The sequence below is a fragment of the Cygnus atratus genome, chromosome Z, assembly GCF_013377495.2.
Source record: "Cygnus atratus isolate AKBS03 ecotype Queensland, Australia chromosome Z, CAtr_DNAZoo_HiC_assembly, whole genome shotgun sequence".
In the NCBI taxonomy this organism is placed as follows: domain Eukaryota; kingdom Metazoa; phylum Chordata; class Aves; order Anseriformes; family Anatidae; genus Cygnus; species Cygnus atratus.
The window spans coordinates 1,618,142-1,639,901 of NC_066396.1; the positions used below are offsets into that span (position 1 = coordinate 1,618,142).

The 21,760-nt window shown below is 43.1% G+C and overlaps 1 protein-coding gene across 1 annotated transcript in view; it reads right to left on the reverse strand.

Moving 5' to 3' along the window:
- The window catches only part of DCC (DCC netrin 1 receptor), a 280,795-nt gene that overhangs the window by 125,042 nt on the left and 133,993 nt on the right, over positions 1-21,760 (reverse strand). The window contains exons 8-9 of the mRNA XM_050716343.1: positions 14,523-14,679; positions 9,216-9,370 (exon numbers count right to left, since the gene is read on the reverse strand). Of these exons, the coding sequence (XP_050572300.1) occupies positions 9,216-9,370; positions 14,523-14,679 (312 nt within the window). The remainder of the gene's footprint in view (positions 1-9,215; positions 9,371-14,522; positions 14,680-21,760) is intronic.

Genomic DNA, 21,760 nt, shown 5'->3' on the forward strand with positions numbered 1-21,760 from the left:
CATGTGCCATCCTGGCTGCTGAAACCCCACTCGTGGGGCGAGCTGGAATCCTCTGGCAGAAGAAACGACACTCAGAGGCGTACCTACAACGGCAAAGCTCAGTCAACGTGGCTCACTTTTGGGGTCAGCAGAGCTGGGGGAGCCGAGCAGGAGGGCTTCGGAGCTCGAGGGGGGCACTAGAAGTCTTGGCCACTTGTAGGCTTTAAGACCTCTTGTAACCCCGCAAGCTTGATTTGTTGTAGGATCAGAAAGAGCTGGTATCCCTTTTACAGTCAACTGCTCCTTGAAACGAATTTCTGCTCTCATGAGCCTCGCTTCTCTTGCACAGTTTTCCTCTTTGCTGTCGTTCACTTAAAATTTTGATGATAATAGTTATTAAGATACAAGAAAGATACCAGTGCCTAAAATAGGAATGTGGGCAGCTATGTCAAAAATTGCTTGGCAACTGCCTAAAGATGCTTAATATCCCTCTTAGACCTGAATTTTTGGGCGCGTATCCAAGCCCCACTGGAGACCAGGGAGAAGAGCAGCTGAACTCCTCGAGGAGCCCTCTGGCAGGTACAGGATCAAGTGGTAACCCCCAAGACCATTGGCTTCAAGTCTAGAAGACGACGTTGAACTTCTTTCGGAGTTACTGGAGGGCTCCAGCCTTGAGTTCTAAGAATTGCTGCAGAGTTAGGCATGGCAGCCTTGGGATGAGAAAGCAGAGCCCTAAACACCGCCTTCAAGTTGAATGCCCAAATACGAGCTGAAAGGATCACAGTCCTACTTGTTTTATTCATTTTTTTTTCTCTCTCTTTCTCTCTCTGGTCCCGGAGATCTTGACCTTTGCTGCCATAGCCTGAACCAACCTCTATTTTCTTCACTGGGATTTCACAAGTATCATTCCTTACCAGAGTAAAATTCATGTTGCAATGAAAGATCCTTCTGTAAAAACGTGTTGACTTGCTTTCCCTTATTGCAGTTCAGCAACTTTCTTTTTATTTTTACGGCTCACATAGTAGCTTTGTTGGATTCTCACAGATGACAACATGTTAGAGGAAAAGCAGGATGACTTTCACAGCATATTTGCTCTTTAGGACATGTTCAGTGAGAAGGGCTAGGTGACAGACCTAGGAACTCATCATTACTGCCACTCTTCCCCATATAACCTCTCAGATTTTGGTGGTTCATGACCATTACAAGCACCCTCAGATCAGCTGTCAGGGAGGAATCACCCACGTTTTCTTTCTAAACAACGTGCATAGGATGTCCGAGTGCCACTGGATGCTCTGTCATTCATTAAAACTGTGGGAGAAGAGAGAATTAAACCAGAGGGAAGCTAAAAGATGTTTTTCCTTACTTAGTCCCATGGAAATAAATAAGAGAAGACCTTATTTTAAGAGGCTGGTTGCTTCTGCAGGAAAGCCACGAGCCCGTGTACAGAGGAAGGAGCTGGTCTACTGCCACAGTTTCTACTGGGGAGAAAATCTCTCTGTGAGTTAAAACTTATCAAGAGATCACTAGTGGAAATAAGAAACCCAAAAGCAAATACGGGATGCAAACACACAGGCTAAAATATCGCCATCAACCAAGTAACAGCCTGCAGTCAGTGAGATAAATTCGTTTAGAAAACAAGCTTTTCTTACAAAATCCATGTGTTTCTGGGTGTCCAAACATGCCTCGCGTTTGTTTTGAGGTCTGAAAACTGGAAGGAAAACCCTTCTGAACGGAGGAGCATTCAGCTGGAGGCCCTGCTATGCACTTAAGGGAAATGATAGCATCCGCAGGAATAAAAAGCAACTCCTATTGACTTCAACAGGGCCCGAAATTCAACCTTTTATTTTGAGAAACTGCCCAGAAAGACAGGTTACGGCAATCCTGGCTCTGGCTCAGGCTTCCAGAGGGAGCTTGGATAAATAATTTAATGCTTTTATGCTTCATTTTCCTGCCCATAAAGTGGCATAATAATATATCTCCTACCCATTCTTCATCTTACCTATTTAGACTGCAAGATTTCTGGGGTAGGAAGAAAAGTCCGGATGAAATAAAGATAAAGACTTTCTGCTTCTTCTCCGCAAGTCAGTCAAAGAGAAGTACGTCACTTGGCATAGCCGTGCCCTTGTGTCTCAGCAGATCTGGAGCAGAATTACGACACTCTTCTAGGCAGCGAAGCTTATTACATATAAAAAGAAATGATTAGATGACAACTGGTGGGTTCTTCATACCAACAACTTCCATGAACCACAAAAGGCAGGGAGTGTGCCAGGTAGAGAGACCTCGGCCATGGAGAATCCTTCTCGTTTAGAGCCTTTGGAGTACTTTCACTGAGATGGATTATTTTTGGTAAACACGGTTTTCAGAGAAATCAAAACATTGGAAAAAAGCACTGACAGTTTTCGCTTCGCAAGAAAAACGAAACAAAATATTTCCACAGTGCTGAAACACCCAGTGATATTTCCAAAACAGAAAAATGTCTTTCCGAAATATTTCTCAACGGCTTTCGCATGACTTTAGTGTAAGCTTTTCTTGAGTTTTACATACAGGACGACAGAATGAAATATATTGTTTCATTAGGGCAATGAAAAAGGAAAACCATCAAAAAAATACTTCTAAATACAGCAAGTATTTTGTTGGCTATTTCTATGAAGATGACAGCTTCATGATTTCCTGTGAACCATGAACCTCTAGTCTTTTTCCTACTCTTCCTCTACTCAACCTATATTTAAATTGACATTTTAATCCCATTTTTAAACCTCCTCCCAAGAGGAGCACCTGAAGCTTTGGGTTTCACCCAAGAGAGACCGTTATCGTCTCTGCCTTAAAACTTCTTCACTCCTACAGTTTTAGAGCAACTGGGAGATTGGGAGAAAAGGCAAAAACGCTGCAGCTTCCTTTGGGAAACAAATTGCAGCTTGTGGATTTGGTCGGACGGGAGGAGACGGGCAGGAGGAGAGCACAGGTGGCACGGCATACGCTTCTCCATGAGGACATAACCACAGAGAAAGAGAAAAGTTTTAACAGTAGATACTACCTGCCACTATTCTTTCACAAGTAATTTCTAAGTAGATACCAAGACTTAAACAAAGTATCAGAAAGAGGATGCAATGTCATTTAAATTCGGTTTTAATTACGATATTTCATAGAGCAATACAACTTTCTAATGAGACCGACACTTTTCAAAGGAGGCAGCAGAGATGGTCAGAAAAAAAGCAACCAAAACCCACCCCCCAAAAGAAAAAAAATTTGACTGCTTCATTTCAGGGAGGTGAGAATCAATCTGAGCTTCACGAAAGAAACGGTCAGAATATTTCTTCTCTTCTTTGATGCTTTTTCCCAAAGTCTTTAGGAAGCAGTACAATCCCAATTTTTATTTTTCTCTCATTTCATCCCTCCTTATATCCCCCTCTTGTTAAAAAACCACTCTTAATCAGCCTCCCCATGACGCACAGGACCCACATTCTCAGCAGGTAGGTGCGGACGGAGTCACAGAGTCTGCCTTAAGGTACCGCATTTTCTTCCCCAAGGGAAATGAGAAATTCAAGGGAAAACAGAAAAGATACAAAACAAACGTCATGACGTTAAAGCTAAGCAGATTCTGAAGAATAAAATACCGTGAGATGGTCTTCAATCTCAATTATCAGTCCTAACAGCCCCTAATAAGCAGCCCTGCTTCAAGTTTATGCATACCCCGAGAGCCAAACCTATCCCCGAAGTACAGACACGGCCCCGAAGCGGGCAGGGGCTGGAAAAGGACTACAAGAGCTGTGGCAGGAGCGATGCTTGCCGTGGGAGACGACTTCAGCTTTCCTGCAAAATAAATATTTATAATTTCCATCTTATTTGAAATGATAGCCGGGTTGAAACAAACAAAAACAAGGCAGGGAGCAGAGGACAAAATTCGTGCTGCAGTCGCGTCCGTGGGATTTGAGCGCGTATTTTCAGGAAGAAATGAGGCCAGCAGGAGGGTCAGAGGCGTTGCCTGGACCAGCGCTGGGGACAAGCCAAGTGTCCTAAGAGCCACGCTAGAGTGAGACCAGAGCTGCTCCTGCTGCAAAGCAAAGCACGTACCTAGAGCAGAGACCTGGAGCTGTCTGACCCCCTGCGAGTAAAAAGAAACCTATTTCAGATACACTCCCCGTCTCTGATGCTTACTAGGGGGAAAAACGAGCACCAAATAAAAACAACAACAAAAACGAGCTCTAATTGCAAAGTGGTTTCAAATTCAGCAGTTGCAGCCAGAAGCCAGGCTTCACTCCCAGGGAAAAAAAAAAAAAAAAACACAAAGATTTAAAAGTCTTGGGAGAACAAAGTGGATGAGAAGCTAGACACATGAGTCAAAGAGACAGAAAAACAGACACCACCATCTTTCCCTTCATGCCTGCCCAACATTTAGCAAGGGAGACACGTTCCATTAAAATTTCAAGCAATCGAAAACCTCTCCCCCCCTCCCCAACCCTCCCCATAAATTACTCATAAAATTAAAGAACCATGTAAGAACGGCGTAAAGTTACCCCAGGGTGCATTTTACGGAGCCATTACGGAAGGATACACACAAACGAGGGGGATATTAATGACTCCGCACAACACATTTTTCAGCGCTTCTTCCCCCTTTCATCCAACAACGAGAAACATTCCCTGCCGAAGCAATCCACCGGAGATGCTCCCTTTTTATTTTTTTTTTTGCCTGCCCTGACCCTTTCACATGCTAATAAACATCTCCCGTGTCTCGCGGCGGTGATGCTGTCCAAAACTCAAGTGGCCATTCATTATTGGCCATTCGTTATTCGGGGCTCTGTTGTGTACACCTGAAATTTGGCAGGGTGAGGACGCCGCCTCGGACAGAGACGAGTTTTTCCTTTACGGTAATAAATGTAGTGTCGTTGGGAGCTGATGGATGGGGAGCAGTAGCCTCTTGTCCTCCGTTCATCACCGTGACAGCCAGTGTGGGCTGGAGCAGAGGAGGCTCCCAATGGAGCCCAAGGGCTCCCTTATTAAATGGGACTAGCTGCAGGTCTTATAAAAATTATTCATTTTTTACTGCGTCAGCGCACAAAGGTCTGAACAAACCAACTGCTCTTGACTACCACAACACGATTTAGCGTCATTTACAGCGACAATATTATCAGCGCCGTGACAAATCGATACCCGAAACCAGCTGGCATGGCGCTAGCACCCTCTGAAACACTCAGCACCCAACAGCAGTAGGGTCCGGCCCTATCTGGGGACCCCGAGAGGTGACAACGTGTTACCACCTCTGCATTGGTGTCGAAAACGGATGGGTCTGATGCAAGACTTCAGAAAATTCAATTACTCCAGCACATGCAAACTTAATTTGTGCAGGTCAACATATATGGAACCGATTACTGCCTGATAAAATTGTCATCTGCGTGCACTTTAAAGACAACGCTGCCTTCCCTTGCTTTTTATGTCAAATTTCATTGCATTCATGTTAATGATCTTTTAATTTGCTATGCAGTTTTGACATTTCTATGACAAACGTATGCTAAAAGAGACTGCAATTGGAATTTTGTTCATGTCCTTTCAACGTTTCCTGTGCAACTAATACCTTCAAAGGATATTGTCTCTGCTGCAAAACTTGGAGTGAGAAGAAGAAAAACAACTTGAGTAGCTTCTGGTGCAATTGCTTTAATGCAGTATCGATGGCAGGTTTTGCTGCTATTTGTCTTTGCGACAAAAAACTTAGGTTCAGCCAGTCAAGGATAAAAAAAAAAAAATCATCTTCCCCACCATAATCACAAAAAAAATGACAATCTCTTCTGACAAAGGCACTGATTTCTGAGGTTGGATGCACCAGCCTCCAATGGGAATTAAAAGTAATTAGTGTCAGCTTCTCTGGAAATCTGGATGCCGAGTGAAATAACTAGGAAAGACATTTATGAACTCTAAGAGCTTACGAACTCTAACCTAAGTGTTTGTCTCCCCTTAGTAATATTCATGTATGCTCTATAATAACCTTACACTGACCAGGTCGGCTCTGTAGCTACTCAAGTCTGTCTGCGCATCTGTCTGAGCCCAACACGTGGATGTCCACCTGCTCTAAGTCAGCTAGGAGTTTAAATATCAGTTTAAACAAAGTACTGGTTGTCCACGTAAAAACAGGGCTATCCAGTCTAAACATTGATTTGGGTACCAGTGGTCTCTCAGTGATGAAAATGCCCCGAAATGCCCCGCCTTTCTGCTGCTCCTTCTCTTGGACCACACAGAAAACGATGAAGTCCCTGAAACTTGCCCTAGCCCATGTTGAGAGACACTCGAGCACCCTGAGGATTTCATGTGCTCACATCCACCTTCCCCTCATTTATCATCACTGAAATACTGGTTTCCAACCCAGCTGCCAGGCAATTTCTCTCCTATAACTGTGCTTACCAATTTCTAATGAAAACAGGAACCTGCTGAGATACCATCTCCCATTGTGAACCTAAAACCTAGCATTCCCCAGAGCCTGCAGTTATCACTCCCAAATAACCCTAGGACAACTGCTGATTTTAGTCCCTCTTCCTCTTGGCTTCAAGATGGGCAGGAGGATCTCAAGCGGAGGACTACAAATGCATCGAGCCCAGTTTCTGGCCACAAAACCAGGCTGGTTTGGGACCAGACACCTTCCCCCAGATGGAGGGGGAGAGACGAGGAGCATTCAATGCTGCTCCACTCAGACAAATGGCCTCCTAACTGAGGGTTTCCGTGAAAGAAGAAGGGGAGGAAAAGGTTGAATCTTTGGCCAAGTGGCTGCTCTATACAGAGGACAGGGAGGTGGGGGCTCACCTCCAGGGGCAACCATGGGGGTCGGAGATCTGCTCCCACAGGAGGTGGCAGACACGCAGGTGGGCTTCTGCAAGTAGGTGTAAGAAAACCTCCCTACCTCAGAAAGATGCAGTTATTAATTGTCCCTCATAAAGCTGCCTGGGTAGAAGTTGAGATGTCAGCGCACGCTAAATTGATTTCCCTGGAACCGAGACGATAAGGCTGCAGCGATGCCTCCGCGTTTCTTTGGGGCACTCCAACATGCCTCCCTATTCATCTTCTCTTCCAGCAGCTAACACACACATCACGGAGATGCAGATTTATTAGGAAGCGGGTTTTAATTCCTAAGGGATGTGAAAAGCCGTGAGCTGGTCCCGCAGCGGGGAACCCCTTTCAAACCTCTGATGGACAATTTCAATCCCCCGTGCAAGAATAGATGCCTTTCTTTATTCTCTACTTCCAAGCTGCTTTAACAGCATCTTGAGGAGGCAAAATAATAACTCACAAAGTCTCCACATGTGGTAAGAAAAGATTAGACATGGATTAAGCAGGCAGGGATTTAAATCTGGACTGATAATACTGTAGTGAAATTATATACCATAAAGGCAAGGAAAAAGGGGTTGCAGTTTACAACAAAAAAAAAAAAGGAAAAAGGAAAAAAAAGGTTTAATCTGGGGACAAAAACCTTCATATAAATCCAGCACATATATTGTGGATGATTATTTCAAAAAGCTGGGACTTGTTCTGTTGATCTTTTAAACTGATTACCGAGCAAATGTATGCACTTTTAGAAACAGGCACTGACAGACATGAATTTCAGATGTCCTTTTTCATCAGCTTTTTTCTTCTTCAACAATGCCAGATTGCATAATACTTCGGATATTTTCAAATAATGTGGAAATTCAATTTCGGGGCAGCCATGTAATTTATTGTACAATAGTTACAGCGTGTTCTAAAAGACAGCCACACCGAGGCTGACTGCCTCCCAGGACCAGAGAGAGTTGTTTCAAAAATGATAAGATAATTTGGTCACCGGTAAAAAGCGAACAGAAAAATGGAAAGCAATATTTCCTCCACTCTCTAACTTGACACTTTAGAGGAATCTTGAAGTTATTAAATAGGAAGGATATTCCAAACGTCTACGCTTGGCATTAAACGGAGCAGGTAACTCCAGGCTGTGGCAGCATCAGTCAGTAACAGCAGGGGGAAGCGGTGCCTGCTTTTCACCTGGGCTTTGCAAAGAGCAAGTTTTCCCCACTGAAATCTTATTTTCCTTCTGTAAATATACATATGCATAATACAAACATTTACAGGAACGTGTGTACGTGCATTTGTACGTGTTTTAATGGAGATAAATTGCTAATAGTTAAATGATACCGACGGTTAGTTGCTTAATATTTGCTTATTACTTTCTAAAGACTCAGGTTCCTAAGCTGACTTTCAAGCATTATTTACCCAAAAAGGGCTGAAATACAACTCTGGTTATGTTTGCACACAGCAACTGCATAATTGGAAAGAAACGCAAGAAACAGCAGAGCAATCTCAGAGCAGAAACTGAAGCGGTATCAAAAATGCAAGGGAATTGAGAAAAAAATCAAGTCCAAAAATGTCAGGTGGTATTTCACCAACATCGCTAGTCTTGGGGTTTGGGGAAATGATGCCAGGGAGCACTTGGCTAGAACTTATGTCTCGTGATAAACAGACCTGTAGACACAAAGCCACCGAATAACACAAGCTGAAAGTTCCCTCTGCCAGCCTGTTCACGGCTGTTTTTGAAACAAACATTGCCTTTCAGTTAAATTTTGGTACACGGCAATATGTGATGATATAAAAGAGTTTCCAGGCTTCTGTCAAGCGTTTGCTTTTCCACCACGTCTCCGAAGGAGAAGGTGTTGTGGCAGGGGCTGAGCCTCCCACCTTCGCCCCTTTGGTTCACCAAAGCAGACCAGTGCCTGTCCTTAGGAGTCCAGCACCCATCTCTGTTGGAATGGGAGCTGCTCTGGTCCCCAGATGCTAAGAACTGGCTACCAACACCACTTTTATGAACAACTCCTCTGATCAATGAATTTTGCTGTGGGAGGGTTTAAAGTCATGTTGTTTTCTCTGCAGTAGCCCTTCTTGGACCTTCCAGGAGGGAAAAACTATAGTAGGATAAACTGAATAAATTCATCTTCTTTCTGGAGACCAGAGTCCAGGAAATATTTACAAATGAGACATACAGAAAGAGAATGTGAAAAGGCTGTACTGAAAGCTTCCAAGTACTCCAAAAATTAATAAAACACATGTACAGGTGAACATTAACCAATGGAAAGTATTTGTTTTTAAATACAAAGCCGTTTCAGCATCACTTACGCTGTGACATGACAGAAAATGGGACATGTGAGCATCAGAGCCGTGACTCAAAAGTGTGACAGAAGATGGGACGTGTGACATCAAGGCAGAATTGTGGCCCCGACCCCGACCCAACTCACACTCGGGCTGCGTGGCCACCTTGACGGGCTGCGAGCTCTCGCCGGGTCCCCACTCGTTGAAGGCCACCACACGGAAGGTGTAGGTCTCCTCCGGTCGCAGGTTGCCCACGGTGAGCTGGAGAGTCCCGGACTGCGACGTGTTGACTGCCCGTTCCCTGCAACGACAACAAAAACAACTTTAAAATGCATTTTGGATACTTTTTTCTGCAGCCGGTAGCGTGCAAGGTGTGATTACTTATCAAATTTCGGTTCAGAGCTTGTTTGTCTGTAAGGTTTCTTTTGATTTCTGCTTTCAAAAACCTAATTCAAGTAATGGTGCCTACTGGGAATGTGGCAAGCGCTACAAAAGACTTGTATTTTAGCACTTCAGAAGTAATATAGTACGTTGGTTCTTTGCCTTTTTTAATAAAACAGAAAAGTAATATTGATGGAAAAACAATCTGCAAAGAGAAGCAGGTAAAAATGCTTCTGTGGCTCATTTCCTACGGACACTGTGCCTCGCTCTTCTCCTTTACCAGAAGCCCTGTGAAAAGCTAACAACAAAATTCGGAGCTTTCATGCTACCAAAAAAATTATTTAAGAGTGAATCAACTAATTGTCCAACTTTTTGTAGCGCTGCCGGGGCTCTGTGTGCTCTGGTAGGGATGGCGAGCTCTTTATTCTTTGGCGAACATCTCCTAAACTGAAATCTCTCACCCAAGCAAAGCTCATCAAATTGCAGTCCCTTGCCTCTTCTCTCCCATTTCTGTTTTCAAGCTGTAGAAGTAGGAAGCCAGTTGCACGGAAAATGCCTCCAATGGATTCAAGACGAAGAGACCAACTCTGAAAGCAGGGGTGCTGCGTTGGGGTCGGACACCTGGACTGAACGACTACAAAATCCTCTAAGATGCATGAACCCACTGCACTAAGAGAGAAACCAAGATATGCAGTGACTTCCCACCTGCACGGTGATGGGGCTGTCATCAGATGTATCTCACTGTACACATCTTTTCTTTGTTAACAGCAAAAAAGCAACAAGACCGGAGTAGAGCAGTGAGAGAAGGAAAAGGAGATGAAGCGATAAATCAACCTGCAGTCAGGTGGCTGTTTGAATACTTCTCTGTGACTGTGGTACCCGTGGTGATACGTATATGAAATTCTGGAAAAGCGTATGGTTTGTAGCATTGTTTTGGTAAGTCTTTTGCATTACCTTAGTAAGAAATTAAAAATAGGGGCACCTATACGGTTCAATCGGCACTCACACTTCTAAGACCTCCGTAGGGACTGAAAAAATAATCAAGCAAACACCCCAGGGCTGAGACCACGATGTTAGGGCAGCGCAGGAATTCCCTAAAAAGCACCAAACATCCTCGAGCCAGGCACCTTTACACTTGGGGTTCTCTTTTTCAAGCCCGTCTCAGCCATAAATTATGGGCTAAAAATAAAAGCCCTTGACTACAGTCATTCACTTACTTGTAGAACGGAGGCTTCGACATGTAATTTCCAGTGACTGAGGATCATGTTACATTACAGTATCAGCATGTAAAAAAAGATAATTACAGTCCCCATATATCTCCTAGGTGTGTAACAAATGCTTTTATAATGTTTCAAACACCTAATTAGTTACTTCGCGTAAGACAAGTCATGTTAATGCTCCTTGCTGTGAAATGAATACTATTAATTTTAAAACGGGTGGACTTCCACTACCTTGAGCTCTTTTTTCAACCCCTACTATCGTTTTCCCATGAAATAACACAAAGTCCTTGATTATAACAAGCAAACCTCCAAACTAATGTAAACAGTTCATCTGGGAATGATATTTTAGAACTTAAGCTGAATTCTAAAGATAGGCTCTAATCAAATAGAAGTTTTTGCGTTCAATTAAGCGGTCCCTCGATTCATTTCTTCGCTCTGCGCCATGCAGGCAGCTAGTCGGGGAGCTCTGTTGGCTGCTCGTGACTATCCGTGCATTCATTAATTTGGTGTTGAAAACAAATTGTAGTGAACGTTCAACTGAAAACAAAGCAGCTCCCAATCTTGCAAGAGCCCTTCATCGAAGGAGTTTGTGTTAGGGAGGAATACCGCTGATTTCCAGGAGCATTTTCCTCCTTCTTTTCTTTTAAGACCAGGGCATCCCATTTCATTTATTTTATTTATTCATTTATGTTTGCAAAAATTCAGTTAAAGAAGCATGGCTACAAATCAGGGCCCATCATTTAAACCAATTCGCCATTTCCGAGGTTGCAATAAAAAAACGAACACTATTTTGGGGCTGTGTTTCACCTCTAAAATGTCAAACAGGAATGTATTATTGTAAAAATATTTCTCATTGCTTATAAATAAATTTTTAATTTAAAACTTTAATTTTTAATTTTAAATATAGCACGTAAATTCTCACTGAGGAGGCAGAATTCATTCAATACTCCGGACAGGTAATTAAATATGGCTTGAGATTACATGTAAGGGGTTATTTTATGTTCTATAGCTACAAGATCAAAAGTAAACAATGCCTCTTTCTTCATGATGACTAACGCACACAAATATCAAATGCCCGTGTGAATCAATGCTCACTCGGTACAGAAGCAAAGCAACAAAGATGGATGAGAAGAGCAAACAAACAAACAATCAGGCTGAGAGTGAATCTGAACAACAAAAAGAGACCAAAATTCAAAATGAAATATTGGATCTGGCCCATTTTGCAAGTGTTCTCAACAAAAAAGTTGCAACTCCAAATTCATTTGCAATTAACCGGCGGCCACATCCAGGTGCAAACGCTGTTGGTTTTGAGGAAAGTTTATAGATGAATATATTTAATATATAATTATATATATAAATCCAGTGCTTCCCACCTGAAGACCACCTCTAGCAACAAAAAAGTAATTTAAAGTTCAGTGTGGATGGATGAGATGCCGGCAACGTGGGCAGCACCACTCCCAGGAGCTCACCATCTGGGCAGTGAAATGGGAAACACGGCAAGAGGGCAAAGATTTACCTCTTCCATTGCAGAACTTGACAAGCATTTTTAATCTTTCAATTGACCTTATTACTTGGGTATGAAAGAGTTTGTTTTCGGGGAGCTTATAATGTCAAGGGAAAGGTAAAAGAGCTCTTTTCTCTCCTGAAACCGCTCTCCATCAAGGCAGGATGGATTTTTATACTACATCTATGTGTGTACCTTGCAGAGCAGTATCCATTGAAATTCATGCATTATATTCTAATACCATATTTAAACAGAAAAGAAGAACAATAAAATGTGTGCTTCAGTTATGTATCTGCTAACAGATCCTATACATGAAAAACTATTTGTTCATTTTTTGTCAGTATATGCCTGCGATTATCAGCAAGTGCTATGGAGTATATCACTTTTTAATCTGAACTTTTTCTCAACCCAGCAACTTTCCTGAGTGCAGAGGTATTGGTTGGCTGTTTATTTCCTAATAGATTTCAGGTTTGTTTTATCCTTTCCTGAGAACCCTGCCTTTTACCTTTAAGTGCTCTTTCCAGTCATCCTTATCGGCAAGAAAAACCATTTGATCCCCCGGCGGATGCCTAGCAGAGCACAAAGATTAAAGAGCATCCCGTCAGAAGGACCCTGGTGATTACAGCACGGCAATAAGCACAATCGCTTCCAAAAGTGGCTTCTTTCAAAGGGCTGAGTCAAAGAGCCCTTACGGTGGAGCTCAAAACACGGGGGACAACTTCTCTGGATTGTCCCCAAAGCCGCCGTGTGTGCTGGTGCTGCCTCCTGCCATGCAAATCGTCGCCCTCTCGAGCACGGGGTGAGCTCCTTACTCCAGACTTACAGTAATTTCTCTGACAATTCCTCTGCATCCCTGAGGTTAATGTCAAATCCATTTTTATCTTTTTTTTTAAAAAGAATAATAGCTCTTTTGTAAAAATAACATGTAAACAATGAAGCCAAACAGCTCAAAAATTCCATGGAAGCTTTCAAAGAAAAACGACATTAATTTCATCCTGCTATTAGCCTAAAAATTTGCAAGACCACACGTGCTGCTCGCTACCTGGAACTGGAGATGTGCACTCGAGCTGCAGGTGCCATTTTAAGTCCCTTGCTAGGGGAGCATAAGGGAATTTTATTTTCCCCTTGTTTACTTCTTTATTTTAACACAGGGCCTGCAGTCTTCTGCAGGAGACTTTACCAAGGTGTGTATCTTGTTGGGAACGGGCCTAACGTCTCTCGCTGGTATTCAGTGCTTCGAGCAGCACCACAAATTCTGGAAGAAAATTACTTTTAATGCAAGGGAAACCAGGGGTGAGCTCCTTTTACATCTTTGGGAATTCCACCAACCAATCCCAAAGGTTTTTAAAAAAGTAAAGAAATGGGAATCCCCTTGTACAGCACACGTCCTATCCCACTGCGACCAGCGCTGATGGGTACAGACAAATATTAGGACCCAATTGTACAAAATATTTGATTCTGCCATGTGAATCCTTGTTTGGTACCCAAACTGGGAGGGACACGGGAGCAGCTGAGCATCCTCAGTTTTACACACACAAGCACCAGTCGCCAGCCAGCAGTGAAATAAAGGACGGGTTACTTGAAGTGAGTTCTTCGTAACGATTGCACAGGAAGGGAAAAGCACGAGGTTCTTCCCAGGCATCAAATAATTTTTGTACGGAAAATAAAACCAAAGTAACTACACAGTGCCTGTTCAAGTGTGAAATGAGCATACATCATGAGGAATCAGGAAAAGACCAAATAATCTACAGTGCCGTTATAACAAAACAATTTGCAGTGCCGTTATAACAAAAGAGCTATCTGCTGGGCAGCAATCAGCCGTGTGGCTGGAACAGCCCAGGCTGGCCCGCTGCATTCGCAATCACGTTAAGATCTTCTTCGCCCTCTCCCTGACTGTTTTCAAGACCTTGCACCGTTTGCAGCGCTCTAAAAGCATCCTCCTCTCGAGTTGATTAGGGCTCAACAAATTCGCCTAAGCTGGGGATGCAAACAACACTTGAGCCCATGGCTTCGGGGGAAGATGAAAGGTAAAACATGGAGCTAACAATACGTTAGATGGCCGAGTAATAGCTGGAGGGGTAGGATCCATGGACATCAGTGTCATCCAAAAACAGTCCCTCGTACCAAGACGACAAGTCTTGTTATATAAACGTTGATGTGTCCGCTACAAAAACAGACCGCAACAAAAGGCATTGCTGGCCTCAAAACATTGGGCTCCTTTTGTTTTGTTTCCACGCACAGAGAGAGGGAAGAACACAAGGTTAAGAATCTTTTGCGAGAGGATGGTAAGGAGCTCAGGGGCTGTCCCCAACGAGGGACAGTCCCCTGGGATGCAAGAGGACACCTACCTGTTGATGCCTTCCCTGGAGAAGAAGACCGTGTATGCCTGGATGCTGCCTCGGGCTTCTGCGGGCGGGCGCCAGCTGAGACGGACAAATCGGCTGGAGACCAAGACAGGGACCACATCTCGGGGGGCAGAGGGGAGGACACTGGAGCTTGGGACAGCTGGAGGGGAAGGAGAGGACACAGTCAGAGAGGCCGGTGGCACAGAGGTGGCGGGGCTGGCGGGAGGCGCCGTGCTGGGCACGGCTGAGGTGTCACGAAACAAAGGGCCAAGGTGGCACGGAATAAGAGTGAATAAATGAGAGGGGATGAAAGAAAGAGAAAAAAAAAAACTAACAGTAAAATCACACCTTAACACACCATCCTCAACCAAACAGCAACATGGAAAACTCAAGTAAGCTACTCCCTCGGGATACTTGAAAATTATTTCTTGTACGTGTGATCACAGAGTCTGATATATTCATTGGTTTGCTCCTATTTCAGTGCTCTTGTCTTGTACGCCCCAAGCAGCATAAGTGTTTAACCTCATAAACAAGCAATAGCTGACCACTCAAAGCCTCAAGCCCACAAACCTTTGGTCTGGGAAACGCAGAAACTAAAGCAGGGTGTTTTAGCACACGATTTGTTAGATAATTAAAGTGGGATAAAAACAAGAAAGAAAGGGACAGTGAAACTTAATAATAACACCATTTTACATAGAAAAGTGTTCTGTCTATAAGCGAAATCCAGAAATGAATAAACTGCAGGTTCAAGCAGTAGAATTCATTTTAGCAAAATACCTCTTAATAGTATTTAAGGGTTTGGTTGTTGCCCACCAACCAAACTCATACGAAAGCCGGCCAACAAGTTTTCATCATCCGTATCAAACCAAAAGCATTTTCTTCCCATTATTACAAGACTATTTTGGACCAATACCCATGCACATACTGTAAACTGTATTAGTAGCATTAATCTACTGTGAGATCATTAACGGTGGTTTATTACCTGAACAGCTTATGAAGAATAGCTTTCTGTGAAAAGCACGGTGCTCACTAAATACTGGCACAGCGTTTCCTTATATTGTCCCTAAATTGTTTTTTAAAAGCAATTAATACCATTATTATTAATAACAAATATTATTACCCCTTACTCATTGAGATCAATCCAAAACCTGAGGGAATTAAGAAATTTCCCAATGGCATTTCCAGAGTAATGATGTGTTGAAAGAAAGTATTAAGCCCTCGCCTCAGCTCTTTTGGCTGCGAAGTTGCGATCCATTATTTGCACTGAGATTGTGTTTAGTTGTCCTTAGTCATGGGCCACTGCTCTAAATAATGTGCAAACACAGGACTAAGGTATAATCTGTGTACATTTATAGGAGAAAGACACAACTACTTCGCTGCACGGTCAGAGCGAGGAGATTTGGGCTTCTGGTCTGTTCTGTATGTCGACCCGTGTATTATAAGCGCATTGTCTTCTAATGAGCTGTGTGAGAAGTATCAAGGGCAAGATCTGGGAAAAAAAAAAAGACAGAGAAACCTGCAAGGCTTTTTCAGTGGAGTTCTTGTACTTAAATTCAGAAAACTGCCCTGTTATTAACAATGTTGGCATCTGAGAACCTGTAGAAACCCTCAAGTTCCCCGACAAAACACCCCAGTGTGCAATTCCTCCATCGAGGAACCATCCTCTTGGCAAAGCACAGCAGTCTTTCATCAAAGTCTCTTCCATCAAAGGTGGCTTAGTGTTCAGAAACTTGAGCTACAATCAGCCTCAAGTCTCGACGTTTAGGTGACTCTACACATGATGGGTGTCTAGGCTCCCCCCATAGAAAATGGGGACAGCTAACAGAGACGACGGAGCCTAAAAAGCTACTAAAACCATGAAAAGGCATCTTCCTTTAAGCCTGCTGAATAAATATCTTAAATCTGGAGGTGAATCCATACCCACCATGACCTCATGCACACGAATGCTGTGGTGGCTGACCTGCTAGGTGCCCGTTTGTTTAAATAATGGGAAAAAATGAAGGGAAAAGCAGCAAGATTGGGACTGTAGTTCTAGCCCACCAAGTACTTATTTTACTTTGGCTTTCAGTAAACTCTGTAGAGCTATCACTGACAAAAGCAATTTCCCTTTTATCGTTGCTAGCAGTGAATAGTAAACATATATTGTACAATATAGAAAGACATATAACCTGAAATTATCTCAGCAAGTAATATCTGAAGTCCTTCACTCTTTCATGTGACTACACAAGATCAATCCACCACTGCTTAAACCATCTACATCCGAGTTTGACAGGGGCTGATTTTAGCCCGATGTGGTTTGAACTAACTCCTTATGAGGTACATCTCTCTCTGCTCTCATGGCAGTGTGAATAATCACCTACCTCTGTACAAAACAGGCATAAAATCAGACTGCTCCCATTCATTTTCCACAGGTGCAAATGACTAAAGAACCTACAGAGAAGGCCTGAATGTATCCCAATAGGGTCTGATTTCCGTGTTTCCTTTAGGAAGCCACATGAAACATCTCAAATTATGAACCAAATCTCCCACTATTTTTAATCCAGAATCAGATGAGAGTTCTGTGACCTTATTACTTTGCCTATAGGATGCACACTTGCACTGGGTCCTACTGGTAGCATTTTGAAAAAGCAAACATTTTTAGAGGACGTAGAAATATGCCTGATTGAGGTTCTTGCTTACAGCCTTTAGTGTTGGAATATAGACCAGTTATAAAACACGTTTTCACAGCTGCTGGTTTTAAATAGACATGGACACGTCTGCATACAGGTAGGGAGAAGTCCTGGCAGCAGCATCTTTCTCCCCTTAAAATGGTGTCTTTAGAGACCAGCAAAAGCTTTTGGGGGATACACAAGAAGAGATGATGAACAAATGACAAAAGGCTTTGAAACTATATCCCACAATGGATTTGGAATCAAAAAAAAATATAACATCATTACTGCTAAGCAAAGGTGGGAATAGGTGATGTGAGTTTATTCACGGGCTTCTCCTGGTAAGAGACATAGGTGCAAATCCTCTAAATCCAAGGGAAAAAAAAAAACTAATTAATGATTTCACTGAAGGCTCCTGGGACCTTTATGTAGTGCTACATCCCAGACCTCAACCTAGTTTTTATACCTCTGTACCAAAAAGACTCGTTTGCTTCTCTTGCAAAACTACCAAACCGACAGAAAAAGAGAAAAAAATTGTACGTTTAAGAAGAAAAATAAGTTGAAAAGTGGCTGTGTGTTCAGAAACTGTTGCTCTCGTTTTTCAATTAGCGATTTTAACTTTGATCTAAAAGTTATCCTGGTAATCTGCACCAAGGACCAAGTCCTGAACCAATTCAGATGAGTTTGACTTTTCTGCTCTTAAAGCCATTAAAATTTGCGTGTTTTTAATTACTCCTGTTTAATTCACATACAAAACTGGAGCCTGTTATACGTATACCATAATGCCACACCCTTGCATTAACAAATATAATCATTTTTCAGGTCATAAATTAATACAGAGAGAGATCAGTAACCTGAGCTATATATAGGATCTGCCTATACCTCACAGCAAGTGGTTGATTTTCATGGCATTATCCATTTAGCAATTTTTTTTTAATTGCAATCTTAGCTAAGCCAAGACTATTCAAGCAGTCATTTGCCACTGTTTCAACACTTGCGGTATGCTAAAATAAGAACGCGTACTATAGGCTATCTATACTTTTAAAATGCTGTCAATTAGAGTTTGTTGGTAAGATTTGAAACTCGGTATTTTTCGGGAAAAGTGAGAAACCTACCACACTTACAACCTTCAACTTCCTGCTGCAAATCACACTTTCCTTAAATAGGCCACATACCCTGGTGCCAAAATATGACATTTCAGGACATCAAATGTAAGTTTTCAGCCAAAGACACTACATCAAAATATCTGTCACGCTTTCTAACAGCTATTTCGATTCATTGATTTGGTATTTTCAATACAGATATGAAGGGTTTATACATATATATATATATATATATTTCCATTTAAAAGACAACATTTTGCTGAATGTATTTAAGCGTATACAGAACATTCAGGTTTTACATTAAGCACTTCATTTCAAGACAACAAGATGTTTTATTCATGCGAAAATATAAACTTTTGGACTAATTCAAGTCTCCTCCCTACATCCCCCAATAACTTCCTTGTGTTTAGCACTTCAAATCGGTTATTCACACAGCGTGAATTGCAAGTGTAAGAACAGAAAACTCTTCTCATCCTCAGCATTAAATGGAAAAGTTATTTACGGGGAATTTTAATGCCACAAATAACACCAAACCTGTCCTTATGGTCTGGTGTTGCTCAGTACAGCCTGGTCAATATAATCTTTTGTGACATTCCTGCATTGAGGGAATTCACTTTTTTTTTTTTTTTCCAGAACCTCTCTGACCCATCTTTCACGGTTTGCTCTATGGAAGGTGTAAGATAGAACTGAGAAAAACCTCCCTGCAGGAATATCTGTAACCAGAGAGATGCTGCGGATGTAACACCTAGGAACTGAAAAAGTGAGGCGTTCTTCCACCAAAATTGGCTTACATAAGAAGATCTGTAATAGATATCAATTTGGGGAGATTCATCATTTTTTAGAACACAGACACTTTGGAAAGAATTGTTGCCATTTCATTTCACAGAATATGCCCGTTTATTTTAATGGGGCCGTGCCATTACATCGAGTCACTGCAGGCAGCTGGGGAAGTTTAGGGGCTGACAACAATTTCTAGACAAAGCCTCTGAGGCGGTTCCTGACCCACGGCTGGGATTAAAACCCATTCTTAATTTCTCTTCTTCTTAAAAAAAAATCAATATTCATTTACACCACGGAAAAATAGAACAACTCTAAACAAAATCAGCAATCGTGGCTGTAGAGCAAGAGTTGCCTAATTTTTCTTTGCACCAGCTATCAGACAAATAAGGATTTGTATTAAGTTGGTAACACATCACTAATTGTTTCTAATTAAACAGGCTGCACCAATATCTGAAGCTGAGAGGAGACGGAGTTTTGCACAGCGCCATTTTATCCCAGGAAGATTTATCTGGATGAACTCAATGTCAACGCAACCTACGGGGGGTTAGAACAGCAAGCAGGATCTGAGAGGGGAAGGCAAGGAAAAATTCCGCATTTCACGTGGACGGTGCTCTCCTCTTCCATGTCACATCTAAAACCCAGTGCTAACCTGCATCGGGAAGATGTTCCCTGGGACCCGGATCCAGGAGCTCTCATCGGCCCCGATTAAGCAACTAAATCACGAACCGGTGAAGCAGAGAAACATGAACTGCGATGAGTCCCCGTGTTTTGGTCTGACCATTAAGTAATTAAATTTTGATCTTGCTTCTAACAGCCGGGAGAAAAGCAGGCGTTGAATCGGATGACCTTTAGGGAGATATGGAATAGGCATAATTTGCTGTCTCAAATATCTATCATATCGGACAAGTTACTGGTAGCTCATTACTTACAGCCAAACAAAATGCTCTTTTCCGCACAAGCAACTCCTATTACCTTTCTTGGGGATCATTTACAAAATTTGGCCTTTCCAGTTTTCATTCAGCCGATTAACCATGCAAACACGGTTTCAAAGCATCGCATTCAGAAGCATTTCTTCAGGCTCCGTGTATAAATCTATCCTCCAAACGCAGGCAGAGCTCGCATTTGCTCAGCTCGTATGTGACCGCACGCATCTCCGATGGATTTGTTCACACGCGTTGGGTTTTACCCATGACACCGAGCACATGCCGGAGCGTCAGGGTACATCAGCATATGCTTAAAAATTTTCAGCCCATCTGCAGTGATACTAATTTCCCAACTAAAAGATCTGTCCTCGCTGCCATACGTACTTCCTCCCTTCTGGCTTCTCGCGCAGCTATTCATTATCGCTCGGTGCCATAACGATGTTCTTCGAAACGAGTCATGCGGTACTAATTTTTATTATGCCTCTTTTATGACATTATGAACCTCGCTATAAATCACCGAGGTTCATGTGTGTCAACAGGGCCGGGTGTTGCTGTAAGGGGAGCTCTCTCCTGACTCAGCACCTCCCGGGATCAGCCCAGCGGCGCTTTCGGAGCAGCGTGTCGAAAATGGATAATAGTTAGAGGCTTGGGAGACGTCAAGAGTTGCACCCTATGCGATAATAATCGTGTTGGAAGCCTCTCTGTGCCCCTGACACTATGTGAGGGCAAGGGGATGGCTGGGGACGTTAGAGGTGGATGCCACCAACTCCTCTTTGACATACAACCCCCATCATTTAACTGCTCTTTACAAAGCTTTGGGGTAAATTCAGCCAACAACAGCACACAGTGCAAGACCGTTGCTCATACATCCTAGACCTACCGTAATTTCATTCACATCAGGTTTGTCAATGCTACAGAAAGGAGCTTTTAACAAGACGAGATTGAGTAGAAATGTGCTGAAGATCCTCAGGAGATGGGCACTGCCAGTCCCAAAGCGAGCAGCTCCTGAGCAGGAGGCCCGCCACAAGGAAAAGGACCCACACTGCGATTCTGTTACCGCAGTGCCTGACCACCCCTCGGTAGCACAAGCACACCCAGGAGGCACATCCATCAAATATTTACTCCTTCAATTCTGCATTAACGAGCACTAGGGGAAGGTGGGAGGACAGGAAGGTAGCGCTGCCCTTTCACTTCTCCCAGGTAAGAGTCAACAGACTTCAACTTTTCCTCTTCTTCCCTGGGAGAGAGACCCCTTTCCTCTTACAGACTATAAAATTGCTATTCACGTGCACAAGAAAAAAAAATCAATGGCAAACACGGTCTTAATGGCTGCTTACGTAGTCAACAGATCTTATTAACTAACTGACACTGCACACGAATATAATAAATATTTTAAAAATCCAGGGGTGGGATCAGCTCTCCCGTTCTATTGCTCTCCCCCTCGGTGCCGCGAGGGCATCACGGTGCGGGTGACATCTGTCATCACCAATTAGTCACTGGGAAAAACGGGGGGGGGGGGGGGGGGGGGGGGACGGACACTGTTGATTGCAAGCAATTCAATCACCCGCGAACGCTCCCCCAGGAGCCGCTGGTCAGTTCATCTAGTAGGGATAGCTGCCGCCCGCAGAAAAAGCAGAAATAAAGCAAAGGGTTTTAAGGCAGCCGAGGGACTCGGAATGCATTTCGTGGTCAAATACCAACGGTGCTAAACAGCAAACATAAATGGAGCCATCATCTACGGTACTCAAAATGCAGCAAGGGACCGGGAGCGTGTTCATTATTTTTGC